The sequence below is a fragment of the Nelumbo lutea genome, chromosome 1 (genome assembly GCF_056320005.1).
Source record: "Nelumbo lutea isolate HS-2025 chromosome 1, American lotus-T2T, whole genome shotgun sequence".
Lineage (NCBI taxonomy): Eukaryota > Viridiplantae > Streptophyta > Magnoliopsida > Proteales > Nelumbonaceae > Nelumbo > Nelumbo lutea.
This window is the reverse complement of record NC_142684.1, coordinates 74969147-74987475: the sequence shown is the minus strand read 5'-3', so window position 1 is coordinate 74987475 and position 18329 is coordinate 74969147. Positions and strand designations below refer to the sequence as shown.

The window sequence follows — 18329 nt, the reverse complement described above, 5'->3', positions numbered from 1 at the left end:
ATGGAGATACAAGTAGCAATGAGTGATACCCTTTGTTTCCAGTTCATTGCTTTGGTAAAAGTTTGATATTCAATGAGCAACAGTTAAGTAACCCTTGTTGTCAATTCATTTAATTTGGCAACAACATGATCAAGTCTTGCTGAAATTTTGCTTTGGCAACAATCATTTCTATTATTCTACAGATAAATAAGTAGAAATACAGCACCCTATACATTGCACGAATCACCCCTAGAGCTCATATGTGCCTCCTTCTACTCTCATTTCTTGCACATGTACATATTTATTTTTAAATGAAATCATTAAAAATATAATAAGGAAAAATTAAAACCCTAATGGGTCTTCATCACCTATCATAAATTCCATATTTACTCTACAATAACACCATTACTCTCTCTCCCCCCCCCCCCTCCTCTCTCTCTCGCTTTAATAGTCAATGTTTGTAACATTTACCCTTCCCATTAAATCCCTCTTCCTCCTAAATCTCTTTAATCCCTCTTGGCTCTATGTAATAATGCAGGGGTGTTAACTAGATGGATTAGGTTAACTTAGGGGTCAACCTAAATATGAACCCTATTTTTGGCCCAAATTTGCCCACCAATACATGAGGTGAACCAACTTTCTTCTTATATAAAAGTCTAAATAAACCATTTTCCTTTCCATGGGTTATTAGGTTTTTCGCTATTCTTTTTTTAATTTGATGTATATTTGTTTCATGGATTTCTCTTGTTCAATAATAAAAATCACTTAACATGAGCCTTTGGTTATCTTCGTCAGTTCAAACTTGAAATTGCTTTTTAAATTGATTATTGATCTCATGTTAAACACATTCTTTGGCTATGTAAAAAGGAATGAGTTTGAAGCTCAATAACTAAAAAGGAAAAGAATAGTATTTTTCTATATGTAAAGAACTATAAATATATAAAAACTTTGGTGAATCAATGTTACTTCATTTTTCTCTTAATAATATATTTTGTTTTTAAAAAACATCTCATGCATCACACGGATCTCCGTTAGTATATATAACACATAAATTATACTAATTGGTTTGGTTAACTATTGGTTTTTCTTTTAGGACAACTAAAGCTGAATTGATACCATCAGCTTTTTGAAAAATACTGAACTGATACTGAGCCATTCGATTTACAAGGTGTTTTGTAGTGTGGTCGAGAAATTAGGAGGTGTATTCTCAACCATACCATGCTATAGCAAAATAAGCATTCTATACTATGGTTAAAATTTGGTAGTTTGAACCACACCACACTTGTATAGGTGTTCTACAAGGTGTTGTGTGGTTCAAGCCACACCTTGTATTTTGATTATGTGTATCTCATAAACACAACATGAGGTGATCTACACCGTCGATCAAGAGTAATATTTTTTGGTAGAATTATAGTTTGAGCCAAATTAACATTTAAAATGATGCTGCAAGCTGGTTTATGTGGCTATATGTTTCAAATTATAAAAGCCTCTACCATGTCATTGAAAATTTGTGGTTGTTGCCAACATGGAACTCTTAATCCATGTTGGACACAACAAAATGCCTATATTAAATTGCCCTTAATGCTGTGTTATTTGAAAATAAAAAAGGGTTTTCAGTTTCTTCCTTTGTCTTTCAATCTCCCTCCCACTCTCTCATTCTCATAGTCATCTCTCTACTCAATGATTGTGATTTGAAAAAAAGGTTTTACAATCTCTCTATCAATCTCTCCCTCTTTGTCAATCTATTGTTCTCCCTCGATCTATCTCATTATGTTTCTCAATTATTCTCTTCTTCTCCTTCGTTTTCTCATCTGGTTTATCTGTCATTCTCCCTCAATCTCTATCGTTCTCCCTCAGTTTCTCTCATGTTCCCTTTCTCATTCTTTTTTTTTTAATTTTTCTTACACACTTATATGGTATTAACCATACTGCATTAAACATAAGACCAACTTGGTATGGTTCTAACTTCCTTAGCTTAACTTGATAAAAACTCACAAGAAACTCTTGTCTATAAAGTTCAAACCAACTTGATAGAAGTTTATAACTTGATTGTACAAGTGATTGGTCTTATGTTCTTTTATAGGGTTTGATTAAAACTGTATAAGTGTGTAAGAAAATTTAAAAAAAATGAGAGAAGGAGCAAGGAGAGAGACTAAGAGAGAACGATAAAGATTGAGGGAGAAGGAAAGAGAGAGAGAGAGAGAGAGAGAGAGAGAGAGAGAGAGATTGACAAAGAATACTAAGTATAGAAACTGATGAATCAATTTTTGGCTAAGTACCTCTCCATTTGGTTTGCTTCCAGGTGGCTGGTGATTTAGAGGCTGAAGTGGAGAACTTTTGCTAGATGAGGACCTGGATGTCGGGTTGACCAGGCTAAGCTGGGGGCAGATTAGGTGCCGAACTGACTGAGCTGAGCTGGACAAGTTATGTGCCGAACTAATTGGGCCGAGCTGGGTAGGTTAGGTGTTGAACTGATTGGGCCAAGCTGGGCAGGTTAGGTGTCGAACTGACTAGGCCGAGCTGGGCAGGCTAGGTGCCAAAATGACTGGGCTGAGTTGGGCATGTTAGGTGTCGAACTGACTGGGCTAAGCTGGGCAGGTTAGGTGCTGAACTGACCAGAGTGTCGAGCTACCTATCAAGTGTTGAGCTGACCAGAGTACCGAGCTGCCTATTAGGTGCCGAGCTGACCAGAGTGTCGAGCTGCCTATTAGGTGTCGAGTTGGCCAGAGGGTCGAGCTGCCTATTAGGTGCCAACCTAAGCAGAGTGTTGAGCTGCCTATTAGGTGTCAAGCTGACTGGTAGCGAGCTGGATTGATTGTGTGAGCTTCGTAGTTCTTTAAAGACCTACAAAGAATCAATGTCAGAGGACCCGGGGTGGGTAACCCGGTGAAGTCGCTCTGATGATTAAGTCAGTACTCTTATAGTAAACTGCAAGCAAAAATTCATAAAGTATGAGAGCTAGAATATGCTTACTTGCCCCCCTCCATTCCATTGGGGTTGGTGCATTATATAGGCATTGTCTGGTGTAAGCTTCATGCACCGTATCCAAGTTTTTCGAGAGGTCGCCTAAGTGGTCCGAGATTCTCGGAGGCAACCGCCATGCACGTTGACCACCCTCTGGATCATTCGATACATGGGCAACTTCCAAGGATCGTGAAAGTGTTGGGATATGCATGCCGAATTTGTCGGCGAGCACGTCTCGCAGGTCACCAGGTCGGCACCTATGTCAGGTCGCTAGGTCGGCGCCTGTGCCAGGTTGCCAGTTCAGCACCTGTGCCAGGTCGCCAGGTCGATGCCTGTGCCAGGCTACCAGTTTGGTGTGAAGGGATGAGAGATCCATCATATGGATAGTCGAACCCTACAGGAAGGTAGGGAGAAATTTAAAAAATTTCTCTCTCTCCCATGTGGGAATCACATTCCATGTTTTAGAAAATTTGCATTATCAATGATCAATCTTGAACCTAAACCGAACCAAATCTGAAACCAAAAGGTAGGAGAGGGATATACCTGATACGGAGTAACATTAATTCCCAACGAATGTGTTCACACCCAAGGAAAACTCCAAAGACTGCTCCCATTGAAGATGACACAGCGTAGAGTGGAGCAGAATTAGTAGATGGTTCTTCACAAGAACCAAATCCTTCAGCAAGAATTCAATGGAGGGTTTGTGAGCACGACTTCAGATCAATTTTTCTCCAAAAACTGATATCAAGAACCCTTCTTGATTACTCCTATAGTGGAGAACAAACTGGCAATGGCGGCAGCAGGAGGAGGGCGCAAGAGCAAAAGATGGTACAGCCTTACTGTTGCTGTCTTCTCTCTTGGATCTGAGATCTTAATGTTGTTTTTGAACGATTCCCCCCCTCCTCTTTTTATGGCCTTAAAGAGATAAACTCCTAATCTCATTAGGAGTTTCTTAATTCAAATCCTTATTTGAATCTGAACATTCTTTAAGAGATAAGGATAAGCCCTTATCTTATCTGCAAATTAGATCAACCCTCCTAAACTTATTAGGAGTTTCCAAATCCAATTTTGTATTTGGATTAGGACTCTCTGAGTGGATCAGGATAATCCCTTATCCTATCTGCTTATCCAAATCCCAGATCTGCCCCTCTTTAATTAATCTAATTAAACCAGTTCGAATTGGGCTTTAGGCCCATTAAGTCCATGTGCTCACTAACCTTCTAAACTACTACCCAGTTGGATTTTCTTGTATGGTGTGTGACCAAAACATTGATCTACACATCAGGCACATGGGTTCAGCCTAGCCTTTGTTACATGGCCTAGCCAAATTCACTGTTATGGACAGTGAACTCATGAGCCCATCACCATGGGCTCTTAATGGGCCCAACACTTACATTGAGTGGTCTCTGGGTCAAGCCACCTTATAAAAACCCAAGGACTGTGGGCAGATGCAAGATTGCCCATCATGTATTACCCTCAATGGTCTTATACTTAACCTCTCAGCCCGTAATGTTCAAACATTGCCTGACAAGAGAGGATCTCTCCCTCGGCTGCAAGGAACAGTGCTGCACTCTCTACTCACATGGCTCTCAGGAATTAAAACCTTTTGTAAACATTTTGAAACCGTATATATATATATATATATATATATATATATATATTTGCAAAAAATAAATTTCAACGATTGAAATCGACTGCCGGCAGCTTTGGTTTCCATCAGAGAGAGTGCATCCCCGATCATTACCTTTGTCCGATAAAGGGACTGATCCTGTCACTATGATCACCCACTTAGATGAATTCTCGGACTGTCCCAACATACCCAGGTTTTGACCCCTCTAAGGATCTCACTAATTGGCATATCAAAGACTGCCCAGTCTAACACCTCGTGCAGTATCATAATCGAGTCTAGGGGTCAGGTGTAACATTCCAGTTTTGCCCATCAATCTCCAAGGTCCAGGGCAATACTGGAAATCTGGTCTGGTTCAGAGCCTCACCCTGGTAGTTGAGACAAGCCACCCCAACCAACTTGGCAGCACATCAGTGTCTGTCTTGGCAGAATAAATCTTCCCAGATCTATCCAACGACTGTGAAGATTTTAAACTAACACGAGTCTCATATGTGTCCAGTTTAAGGGTATTTACACAGAAACATACCATAATAACATGAATCAAATATGTACTTTATTAAATGTCATAGTGTACATCATTTTGATTGGAGCTAAGGGCATACACTGTCTAACCTGACGCCTGTGTTAGGTTGACAGGTCGGCGCCTATGCCAGGCTACCAGTTTGGCGCCTGTGCCAGGTTGACAACTGGGACACCATCATCTTGGCAAGTTTTTGCCTAAGTGGTTTTGGATGTCACCTATTTGTTTCGAGATGCCACGTGTCACAATGTCGTTGGAGGGCCAAATTCGCCCTCATCAGAAACCAAAAACCATTTTTGTTTATTTTTAAATCATACAATCGTTGAGCAGAGAGAGACGACTATGAGAGTGGGAGAGTGGGAGGGAGATTGAAAGATAGAGGGAGTGGAGAGAAACTAAAAACCCTTTTTATTTTTAAACAACACAATATTCATGGCAATTTCAATATAGGCCTTTTGTTGTGTCCAACATGGTTTAAGAATCCCATGATGGCAATAGCCACATAAGTCTCCGATGACATGGTGGTGGGGGGGGGGGGGAGTTTTTATAATTTGAAATATAGAGCCGGCTGCTAGAGTTTTGTTGGTTTCTAAACCAACCTATAACCTAATTTTAAATGTTGAGCCATTCAAACTATAAATTTCCCTACTTTTTTTGTGTTTTTAAGTTAAATGCAAATGAATAGTATGAATTAATTTAACATGTGATAAAAAATAAAAAAAAATAACAATGTTTTAAAAACCAACCCAAAGGCCAAACTGTGTTTGCCTTTGGGTCACAAGTCATTGGTTCAACCGTTTGGGTCAAACGAGCTAAACCATGCCACACCAACAATACATTAATCCATATATATATATATATATATGTATGTATGTGTGTGTATGGATATGTATAAACATGTATTTTATTAATAAACAATGTATAATTATGTTCTATGTGCAATATATGCATTACTTTATATTTGATTTTTGTTTTTAATTTTTTTATTTGTAAAAAATATTAAAAATTGTAAATTGAGGCCTAAAAGTTTTTTTTGGCAAAAATAACAGGGCTATGCGCTTATGGCCTCTTGGGACACATAGATCTCAAAAAGTTTCCAAAAATAAAAAAATCATCTCAATCATGCATCGGAATTTAAAGTTATGGCCTCTCAAAGTTTGTAGACATAGTTAGTGTGCAACCCATGATCCAATTGGTCACTAGGTCAAATGGGTCAATGGTCCATCTGTCTAGGTTGGACAGTTTTGACCAAGTCAATAGTTATAACCATCCACTGAGTTTTACTAAAATCGGATACATATTCGTGATTGGGTGATGGGTCGAGTGGTTCAACTGGCCGGGCTAATGGTGGATCAAAAACACTACAAATTGGTTTTGATTAAAAATTTAAAACATTAATAATAAAAAAATAATAAAATAGTAATTAAAAAACCAATAATACTAATAATAAATTGAAAAACTACTATTGATAAAAAATTATAAGTAATATAAAAATATAAAATACATATATAAAAGAACTAATAAAATAATAACTAATAATAAAATAAATTTAATTTAAAATATTAAAAATGAGCTTGTGAAGCACCGTAGCCAGTGTTGGGGTTATAATACCCATGGCGTGGCTGAGGCCATGAGAAAAACCTGTGGCCAATATTTTAGGCACGATAAACACCACACCACGATATGATGGGGTTTAAACAATGCCACACCACAACCGAACGATTGAATAAGGTGTGGCGTGATTTGAAACCCAATATATCATGGTTTTACCACACTTCCAAACACTGCCTTAATTAATCATATTTTTTTTCGATTGGATTTCTCAATTTTTGTTGAGCACCCCTAATTCTTATATCTCTATTTAGACATCACATCTTCATATACAACAGCAACGCATTGGCGAGAGGAAGGGTGGAGAGGAGAAAAAAGAGGTTTTATTTTGAAGAGATGTTCTCTAATTGTTATTATTTCTCATTCAATGAATATTTCAATATTATCCTTAACAAAATCAAAATTTTATTATATTTACAAATACAATTTTTTTTGTTAAGGGTCAACTTGTATAATTTTATTGGAAATATGGAGGGGCGTTAAAGCAGTTGTTAGAAATTTTAGCGGAGGTTGACCCAACTTGAAAAAAGTGGACAAGGGTCTAAGGCGTATGACACAACCTGATCGAACCCGAAAAGAAATTGGGTTGGGTCAAGTTGGGGTCACCCATTTTTCAGATTTTTTATTTTATTTTTTTATTTTTAAATTGGTGTTGATGTAGGTGGTTAAATCATTCAAACCATTTGAACCAACCCGTCTTATTGATTAAAAAATGTTGTTTTGGTCAAAGGCCATTGACCTAAGCGATTGAAGCATTTGCATCTGTCCGGTCAATCAACCCTAACCTAAATTTAGGGTTAGAAGTTTCTTAAAACAAAAAAGAAATATAGGGTTAAAAGTTAGAGCAAAGCTTTGCCAACCCAACTCAAAAAGGACGATTCGAACCGAAATATTGACCTGACCCGGATTCGACCCGGATCCGATCGTATACCTAACGAGTCACGGGTCACAGCCTCACAGGGTCATGAGTACAACTATTTCTTTTGAATGCTGCCGGAAAGATATGATACCGTGTAAAGGCTTTGACAGTTTGACCAATCAAAACCCTTACAAATTTGATAAACGATAATATGATTGGTTACCACTTGTATGATACCGACTGATTGGTTACAAGTTTTTTCGGCATCATAGTCCAACTCTATCGTAATCTCCATTCCCCCCTGTCGGTCTGCCTGTACATTTAAAACCAGTATCACTTCTCAAAGGACCTTCTCTCAGAAAACCTTTCTAGGGTTAGGGTTTCTCTAATCCCAATCCATCGTCTCTCATTAGTCTCCTGTTGTAGGGTAAGGGGTACAACCTTACCTATTGTTTATCGTCGTTGTTTTTCTTTACAGGGTTGGTTCTTATACTCCGTCGTTTTTCTTTCCACTTCTTTTTATCAAGATTACATTTCAATCCAGTTATCACTACAGTCTGTAGAGGTTTTTGGACTGGTAGGGCTCTATCTAGTGCTCGGATTTCTATATCTGGCAGTGGGTTAGGGTTAGGGTTCTTTTCGATATCTATCATCGCTTAGGGTTTTTCCGAAGATGATGCAACCTGCAACAGGCGTTGTTCCACCACCGATGGTTCCTCAACAAATGGATCAACAGCACCAGCAACATCCGCAGCAACAACCACCGCCGCAACAGCAGTGGATGATGATGCCACCACAGCAGCCTCATCAGCCTCAACCCCCTCCAGTGTGGAACCAGCAGCCCCCTCAAGTGCAACAGCCGCAAGTGCCACCCCAGCAACCTCAGCCCCAAGCGCAGCAGCCGCAGCCGCAGCCACAGCATCAGTATCCACCTACACAGCCCACATGCGCAGACGAGGTCCGCACGCTTTGGATCGGAGACTTGCAGTACTGGATGGAGGAGAGCTATATCCACAGCTGTTTCGCTCACACGGGCGAGGTAACAAGCTGTTTTTCAATGCTCTTCCCGTTATACGTTGTTTTCTTTATTTGTTGATATATTTTCTTGCACGATTAAGTTCTAAAAGTTGCATTTAGTTCGGGAATTGGGATCATTCAGGTGCTTCATATGTCACGAGCTATTCGTTTGATCTTAAGCAGTGTTTTCTTTCCTTTAATACATAGGCACAACAACATAAAAAATTCACTTGGGTTTGCTACGAACAGGATTTTGAGCAACCTCGTCTTGTATAGTTGATGATTTCGTGGCAGAAAACGATGATATAGTTGTATTAATTGTCTTATCAGTTATTCGCCCATCAACAATAAAAAATACCACAATCCCCCCACTCTCTCCTGTGTGTGTGTGTGTGGTAGAGTTATCATGTCTTTACTTGTATGGAATACCAAAACACCCCAAGGGCACGGTATACTTCATTGCTCATAGAGTAACTTCTATTTCTTCAGGATGAGTGGACAGCAAGGCCGTAAAGGTTCAGGGGTTCATTGGGAAGGGGAAAGTGTTTTATGAATGAAATATTGGCTACATTATCCCGGCCATGGTCAACTACTTGAGGTATTTGGCCGATATTGTGGGACATTGAGATTTTTTCTGGCCTTCATTGTGCACTGTTTTTTTGTTGTTAATATTCGTTACACTTATTTGCTTCTCCTCTGCACTGCTGTTTTATTGGAACTGGGTTCTGAATGTTTTCTTAATGGAACTGGGTTATAAACACATTATTTTGTACCAATGGGTTCAAGTGTCCAACTACAATGCTAGAAAGGCATGATATTTAAAATGCTTATAACCAATTGATCAGTCTGATAAAAGTTCTAACCAATCATATCTTTCTGGCATCATAGATTTACCCTTTATTCATAGTCATAAATGCATTGTGACTGTGAATAATTCTTGAAAGTGCCTTTGGTTCCAATAAGATATTTATGCACTTTGTATTTTTTGGTGCTCTGCTGCCTTTATCAGAACTCAGGAAGGATCGAGCAGTTATGCTAGTCTGTATTATTATTTTTTATGTGCATTCCTTGTGTATTAAATTATAATTGTTTGCTTTTCTGATTTATTAAGTTGTTATTTGTTTCTCAGCTACTCTCAGTTTGATGGTTGTATTTGTTTCTGTTTATAGGTTGCTTCTGTCAAAGTGATCCGCAATAAACAAACCGGTCAATCAGAGGGTTATGGTTTCATTGAGTTTGTAACTCGTGCTGCAGCTGAAAGGATCTTACAAACTTACAATGGCACACTAATGCCCAATGCTGAGCAGAACTTTAGGCTGAACTGGGCTTCTTTTGGTTTGGGTGAGAGACGTCCGGATGACAGCGCTGACTTTACAATTTTTGTTGGTGATCTAGCTTCTGATGTCACAGACTATATGTTACAAGAGACATTCAGGAGTCACTATCCTTCTGTGAAGGGTGCGAAGGTTGTAACTGATAGAACTACTGGACGTTCAAAGGGATACGGGTTTGTTAGATTTGGGGATGAAAGTGAACAGATACGTGCTATGACTGAAATGAATGGAATTTTCTGTTCAACACGGCCCATGCGCATTGGTCCTGCTACTACAAAGAAGAATGTAGGTGGTCAGCAATATTCGAAAGGTATGCACTTGACTTTTATACTGTTACTCTTGTTATCCTTTTTTTTCATTGTCTTCTATTTAGTACTAAAATGTAAAATTATTATAGGGTAGATGCTTATTTCTTATGAAAACTATTGTTGTAAAAACAAATGTTGTTTATTTTGTATCCTTTTGTTTTGTGTTAGCATTTCTCTCAAGCATGGAATGTATGCTTTAACCTTTCTTGAGGCATTATTATGACATGCTGTTCTTAAGTTTGTTTCTCCTTCAGTTATGAACTTGAAGATAAACAGAAGCTTACAAGTCATTTCCTTCCAGTTCTTTCCTTTGTACAATTGGGCACATTTAATGCAATTGAAACTTGCAAACACTTATAAAACTCATGTTGTCTCAAAGCAGGATGCCGAGAGGCTCTCTCATGTAGGGGCCTGGAACTGATTTCAGCCGAAATGATTCCCCTTTAGTGCGTGGCCTCGTCTAGGTCAGTTTTTTTCTGTTTATGTCATCAATTTTGTCCTTAATTTCACATTTATGTGGCACTTTGCTACATTCTCAATTTACTTTTACCAGTTACCTTATATTTAAAGGCCTGTCAGCCAGTTTACATTTCGTCCGCTGTTCCAAAGTTTTATTGTTTTGGTAGTTCCTTTTTTTTTGCTTTTTTGTTGCATTCACTCAGTAGAATCAATACTTTAGTTCCTTGTGAATCAGATCCTTTTACACCATTATGGTATAATTGTTGAAGTTGGTTTCTTTTCTTTGTTACCCCATGCTCAGTTCTGATTCACATTTCCAAATTTTCATTCCATAGGAGGACAAAACTGTACATTTCTTTAATTTGAAATAGCAACTATTGGTGCTTTCAACTCCTGATGTATGGAGCTGTATTTAGCGGTCTGCCACTCTTTAAGTTGTTTTAATGTTGCCATGGTATTTCTTTAGCTCTTCCCATGCCTAGGACATCTTGTGTCATTTGCAACTCATTGTTATCCTTTTTACATTAGGTTGCCTTCCCCATTTCTTTTTCAATTGTTAATTTTACAAAGACATTTCCAGTTAGGATGGAAACGTGACATATGATTATTAGTTCTAGCTTGTTTACCTTGCTGGACTGTCAAGTGTTATGGTGATATCCAACTGCATTTGGGCACTTTGGGATTAGGTTAGTTTAAGTAGATAACTATCCAATATGAACGTGGATGTCAATGTAGCTGCAGATCTGTTTGAATCCCTACTCCAATCTGCAGTTTCTGTCGTCAAATTATAAACACATGATCTCTAAGTCTCTCTCTTTCCCTGCTTGCAATCTAGTACCCTGTTTGCCAGAATGCCCATTTTTTTTTGAATCTGGAACTAAATGGGTAAAAATGAGGCAGTATATGCTAATATAAGTTGGTCAGCTATGCGTCGTATAAAAATTGTCTATTGGAATTTATGCACCATTTATACATGCTTGGTTGTTGGAGTTTTTTTTAATGCCTGGAACATTCGAGTACATAGGACATTGGAAGCCGGTGGGCTGCAAGGTTGGTATGATAACCATCATTGGTTCATATTCTGGATGGTGATCCGTTAAGGCTGTGATTAGAAAAAGAATGTTGTTTGGAATTTCTTAAGAAGGGATTTTGTAAAATAAATATTTCCCCACAGCTTTCTTTTCCCTTTTTTTTTTTCAATTTTCTCAGAAACCATATGCAGTCTAAATCTTAAGCTGCATTTGTTATAGCCATGCCATCTTGTACAAGTATCTGTAACCATACTTTTAGATTATGTTTCTGTTATCTCAGTTATTTTACCATTTACATTTATTCTCTTTTTTACATTTTCTGGATGTTTGTTCTTCCCCTTAGACTTTGGAGGTCATAGACAGTTGGGTCGGAACTGGTAGCACTTTGGTCCATTTTCTTCTTATGGAAATGATACCATTTATAATATGGGAAAAAGGAAGGATTAAGTTTTGTTTATGTATTATGTAGTGCAAGTTAGTTTGGTCTTTTTTAGTTTTGATTATTTTCCAGCTGGCAATGCATCATTGCCCTTAACCTTCTATCTTCATCTACAAGCCTTTGAAGTCACAGGTGTTGGGTTTCTATTATTATTATTATGACTTACAAGTGTCTGCCAACACACTGGAGTAGAGTTACTTAGGGTAGGCGGACTGTAACTAATATATTGGAGGGTAGGCGAACTGGAACTAATATTTTAGTTTTGATTATTTTCCAGCTGAAATGCTTCATTACCTTTAACCTTCTATCTTCATGTACAAGCCTTTGAAGAGGCTACAGGTGCTGGGTTTCTATTATTAATATGACTTGCAAGTGTCTGCCAACACAGTACTGCATCTCCATGATGCCATGAACCTGTGATTCTGATGTAAGGTCTTTTAACCTTATTTTTCTGTCTCTAATCTGTAGGTCTGTGAGCACCTAGGTAGGTTAAGTTTAGAGCTGCATCTCTAGGAATTTTTTAACACTTTAGAGTAGTAGGATAGAGTAGTCTTCTACCTCTGTCACTGGGAATTGCTTCTCACTGTTAAGAATCAGGGTGGTTAAAAGTGAAGAGTACTGAAGCTTTTATATAGAATGGTTTTATTACTTACTATAAATATGTGGATAAGATTATAAAACATATGGATCTGTTTATGGGAAAAAATAGATGTAGTGGCTTTGTTAGCCAATTGAGATATGATGTTTTACTATTGGCATGAAGGGCACTTCATGCAAGCTTTTTCCTGTTCTCTGATGACCACAACCTGGGAGGATGGAGCACTTCTACATTGACTGTTACACTCAAGTTTATGCTTTCACGGATTAAAAATGTTATGGTGATTTACATAGCCTGGAAATTGATACATAATTCTGGAGAGGCATCCCCAGATGTAGTTAAGCATGCATGACCTGTGAGAAGGATTCTACATATGCACACCAGCAATAAAAAAATTATAGCGAAGGTGACAATGTTTTGCAGTAGAAGGTGGAGACTAAAGCATTTAGGTGATGTACCATTCTTTTTTGGTTCTGTATTATTTTGTTTTCTACCAAGGTGACGGTAAAATTCAAGATTCTGAGCATGGACATCGCTATGCTTGGTTTGTTTATGCGCTTATTTTTTCATTCACATAATCAATAGTATAGTGGCATTACAAAATTCCCCAGCAGTAGGGAAATTCTACTACTTGTAGGCCATTTTTATGGACATTTCCTTTCCTTTTCTATAGAATTGTTCATAAATGCCATTATCAGGAAAACTTACAGTCGCAATAGGTTATTGTGGTCTGGTGTTCTATCCCCAATTATATTTATCCTGATTAGGCACCATATGCTGCTTAGTTACTCTCTTTCCCTTCTTTTCACCTGTATTTGTTATTTGCAGCTCCTTACCAGAACACTCAAGGAACACAGAACGAGAATGATCCAAATAATACAACTGTGGGTACTTTGTTCTGTTTCAGATGTAGACATGATCTTTTATGCTGCATGTCTGGCTTACCAAAATTGTGACTGCAGATATTCGTTGGTGGGTTGGATTCTAATGTTACTGATGATCATTTGAGACAAGTCTTCAGCCAATTTGGGGAGTTGGTTCATGTGAAGATACCTGTAGGCAAACGATGTGGTTTTGTTCAATTTGTCAACAGGTTGCTACTTTTTTTTTTTTTTAACGAGTGACTTTTTATTTTGTATATGTGAAAAGCTCTTTACCCTAATAAACAGTTCAGGTTGGATGCTAGAGCCTTGGTTTCTCTAACCATAAATCCGAACAAGGATAGCACCTCTTTTGTTGAAACCAGCCATTTAATGATAAACCTGTCTGTCTTCTTCCACTTGTATGTTGTTTCCACCTCTCTAACCACATATACCTCATGCCATGTATTGAAACATTAGCTTTTAGAGAATTGCCGCAATCGAGTACCCAACTGGTCCTGAATAACATGATAAAAACAAACAGATTGGTAAGTCTGATTATTATATTCATTACTGTGTCGAAATAACAGCACATCTGATTGTCATCCATGACCATAAGAGTTTTAAATACTGTCTGCCAGCCCGAGACAACCCTTCTTTATCTGGGCTTGGGAGTTGGACCATTAGTGTTAGGCAAGCTCATACTGGCAGAGTTAAAATTTCAGTACATCTGACCAATTCCTTTATTGTTTGTTCATTGTGACCAGAGCTTGTGCAGAGGAGGCATTGCTGATGTTGAATGGAACCCAGTTGGGGGGGCAAAATATTCGGCTTTCATGGGGACGCAGTCCTTCCAGTAAACAGGTTTGAATATCACTTGCGTTGTTGAATTCATATTTACATAGTTCTATGATTCTGACAAATTTACAGGACTCTGTTGGATGGGAACAGCCACAACCAGATCCAAATCAGTGGAATGGAGGATATTATGGCTATGGACAAGGATATGAGGCCTATGGATATGCTCCACCTCCTCAAGATCCAAATATGTATGCCTATGGAGCTTATCCTGGATATGGGAATTACCAACAACAGGTGAATCTTGTGTTCGTTTTAGAATAAGCTACTTTATGACAATAATGATGCCAGTACAAGGCCTGTGTTTTTCCTTGTTGAAAAATCTAGAATGGGTTTCTCTCAACTACTAGTTTTGTTAGACTTCTGATAAACAATAAAGATATTAAGGTAGCGTTTGTTTTCGGTGTAAATACGGACGGGTGTAAAACTCCACTCCCGGTCTGTATTTGTTTTTAATGTAGTTTTACATCGAAAATCGATGTAAACTCCACTCATGGTAGAGTTTTACACCGATAATTGATGTAAAGACAGCATCGATAAAATCGTTGTTAGTATTTACATCGGTAACCATGCCTTTCATTTTATAACTGTTCACTCATTTAAACTGATCGGTGTTGGAAGTCCATCTATGTACTTTTATATTGACAAATATTTAAACTGAAAACAAATGCTGCCTAAAAAACTACATCACAGAAGGGAGGAACACACAACAGGAATAAGTTTAATATACACTTTATTTAATGTAAAACATGTCCAAATTGATAATTGTACAAAATTGTATTACATTATAGATTCACCCATCATTTCTTTGTTTGGATGAGGTGGTAGAGTTGGAATCTGACATGCCTCACTTAAATAATATTTCTTTATAATATCACATAAATGATATTTAAATAAATAATAATTATCATGATTTTTTATGTTATTCTTAAAATTTATGTAACCATATAGCAACTTAAATTACACTTTACAACTGACAGGTGAAACTCACAGCCTTTGCTTATTTGTCACATGGATGCTAGTTTTTAATTGTTTCCTAGTTTCATTGTTAATTGGAAAAGATTCAGTAAACAACTGATTATGAGATATGTAAATTGGGAAATATAAATTCTAGAGCTGATGCAGCAGCAGACCTTTTGGTAAATTATACACCCGCACTTCTGCTGACTAGCTGAGTCTGACCTGTATTTTGCAAGTCAAATTGTGGACTTGTTTTGATTCACAATCACCCCCAAAGTGAGTTTGCCCATGAATTATTGGTTTTTTTGGCCAGCTGCTATCTGGTTATTGACAAACCTTTGTAGCTCATAAGTTGCGAAGCGCGAGTAAAACCAAGTTCTTGTATCTTACTGGAACTCAACAGATCCGAAATGTTTTGTTTTACATTGTGAAGATCTAGTCTCAAGATAATCTGCTTGGTACAGATTCTGTTTCTGACAATTATCCATATTTATCATTTATCAGAGTTTTTGAAAACTTTTCTTTTGTGCAGTGATTTGCTGGTTATTGTGAACTAGTATTCGGAATGCGGAGACGTATAATTTGGCGTATTTGGAGATAATTATTTGTAACTCTAATATGCTGTTCTGCTTCTCTGTCTCTTGATGTTGTGTTATTGTTGGAAGCTGTTCGACAATTAGAAAGCTGCGGACATGTCATGCTTGTTCTCTTTTTTTCTTTCTTCTTTCCCCGACTCTTAAGACCCAAATATGAGCATGGATGATTGAGAATTAACTTATTTTTAACTAGTTCTTATATATGCTTAGAAACGATTACACTGCGCTTGTTTTGTGATTTTCGTGTATTGTTTAATCGTCTTAACGTTTTTTTTTGGTTTACATGATAATTAAAAAGTTGGTCATGACTCTGCTTATGCTCCGTGATTCGTGAGTCAGGAAAGGTTGTACGAACGAGTTGGTTCTACTCGGTGGAGCTAATTTAGAAATCAAGTGCCTTGCATTTTGAATATTTTGTGATTGAAATTTTGATTTAACATCCAGCAATGGTTCTTTAGGAGACTGAATCTCCTAACAAAAAAAAATGCTCCAATTTATACCATCATTTTCTCATGGTTGATAATTGTTGGAAGAGTATATGGGTGGGTGTCTTGAATTGAATCCAGTTGACTTTAAACGTCATTTTGCTTGCATTTTGTAGTAATACATTTGTATTTGAATTTTGATCAAGGCAATCCAAATATGATTAAATGTTAAGGTTCAAAGGGGCTGGGCTATGATTAATTGGTTTGGCGAATTTGAGAATGCAAGGTTCTAGTTTGAGAATTAACATGTCATTATTCAGTCCAATTTCAACCCCTGATAGCTAGCACGGACTTTGTTAATGGCCATTAATTGTGGTATGGAATTCAGAATAGAATTCCAGCTATTTGATTGGGTAGAATTGGAGTTCACTCCATTCCCATTTCTGTTGGAATTGTGATGTAATTGTTGGTCATGTATCAATTTTTTGTGATGTATTAATTTTTTTTTGGTTATGTACCTCGTTATTTGGCCTGCTCTCAGGAGAGGATGGTGGTGCTCTTTGGTGGCGAACTGCTAGGGGGAGAGTTATGCTGAGCTGCCCAAGTTCTGTTAAGCTCCTTAGTGGTGAGCTATCTTGGTGTATTCATCAATTGATTGGCTCCTAGGTGGCATGTAATTTAGAGGATGTTGGAGTTCTTTGTTGTAGGCCTGTAGCGCAAACCGATTGCCCTTTCCATGAGGTGATATTATTTTCTTTGTAGGTGGCAAGAGTTGAGGGACCTGTGAGAATTTCATATTTTTTTCTTTTTTGTAAGTGGTGGGATATGAGGGACCTGCGAGAACTGAAATATGGGACCCAGGGGTATTTATCTGGCGGGGATTCTCCGACGCTTAAGTTAGCACTCTGATTGTAGATAGCTTGAAGATGATATTAGAGAAATGAGAGAGCTTGGGAGTAGGGATTACCTCCATTTTTCTTCTCCCCATTGGCTTTGGAGGTCGGAGTCCTTATATAGCGGTGCCCAGTCACATCTGGCGTAACTGCCACTGTCCTATCTATTATTGCCAGGATTGAGATGGCAGGTGTAGGCTGCTACTGTAGGGAACAGACTCGTCAGGCGTGCCATGCTTTTCAGAGACGGTAGGCACAACGTCGCCTAGCAAGAGATGTGGGCGCTGCCACCAGATCTGTCAAGTACGGTTGTTAGGTAGGAGATCTTCCTGTGATATGTCGAACTGCTGTTCTATACCGAGTTACCCTGCAAGTGGCGAGCTGCTTGGGGGGGAGTTTTGTCGAGCTATGGCAGGCTATGTCGAACTGCTTGTGGTGATCTATGTCGAGCTGCCTGTGGCGAGCTATGGCAGGCTCTGTCGAACTGCTTGTGGCGAGCTATGCCGAGCTACCCGAGCTGCCCAGTTGTTAAGAGGCTGCACTTGGTTTCCATGAGGTGCTAGGTGCCACAATTTCACTAGAGGGCCTAATCCGCCGTCATCATTTGCCCCCGATTCCCGAGCTGAGAGTAATTCAGCGAAGGGAGTAGATTTCTTCTTTTGGCCTGTAAGTCGACGAACTAGTAAGTGTTGATCCAATTCCTTAAGCTTTGGGAGCTGCCTATATGAGGCGAGCTGCCTATAAGGTGAGGAGGTCTCCGTCAGTTCAGTAGTATAGCCCTTAGGCTCTAAGGGCAACTTATAGTTCACTTTTGTCGATTTTGCCCATGCTGAGGAAGCGACTGGGTTTTTAGCAATAATGTGGCCCGTAGCGACTCAGTCCATTTTTATTAACTTTGCCCATGCTAGAGAGGCGACTGGGTCTTAAGCAGTAATGTGGCCCGTAGGCTTTGAGAGCGATTCGTAGTCCACTCTTCTTTGACTTTGCCTGT

General features: G+C 38.5%; 1 protein-coding gene across 2 annotated transcripts; it reads left to right on the top strand.

Annotated features, from left to right (window-relative positions):
* Positions 1-7825: 7825 nt before the first annotated feature.
* LOC148875404 (polyadenylate-binding protein RBP45-like) lies at positions 7826-16245 on the top strand. Of its 2 annotated transcripts, none has more exons than XM_088964646.1 (7): positions 7826-8599; positions 9747-10221; positions 13575-13630; positions 13709-13839; positions 14374-14470; positions 14558-14701; positions 15957-16245. In XM_088964646.1, the coding sequence occupies exons 1-7, from the start codon at positions 8234-8236 to the stop codon at positions 15957-15959; spliced, it is 1272 nt and encodes a 423-aa protein (XP_088820772.1). In that variant the 5' UTR covers positions 7826-8233; the 3' UTR covers positions 15960-16245. The 2 variants fall into 2 exon arrangements, with proteins under 2 accessions (XP_088820772.1, XP_088820771.1); XM_088964645.1 differs by having other exon boundaries at positions 7842-8599; positions 14537-14701.
* The last annotated feature ends 2084 nt before the right edge of the window (positions 16246-18329 follow it).

What these genes read in the sequence shown, in the direction of transcription:
- LOC148875404 (XM_088964645.1), top strand. Translation starts at nt 8,234, where the DNA reads ATGATGCAACCTGCAACAGGCGTTGTTCCACCACCGATGGTTCCTCAA. An exon ending in GTTTCGCTCACACGGGCGAG is followed by an intron (nt 8,600 to 9,746) that starts GTAACAAGCTGT and finishes TTCTGTTTATAG; the next exon opens with GTTGCTTCTGTCAAAGTGAT. An exon ending in TTTGTTCAATTTGTCAACAG is followed by an intron (nt 13,840 to 14,373) that starts GTTGCTACTTTT and finishes CATTGTGACCAG; the next exon opens with AGCTTGTGCAGAGGAGGCAT.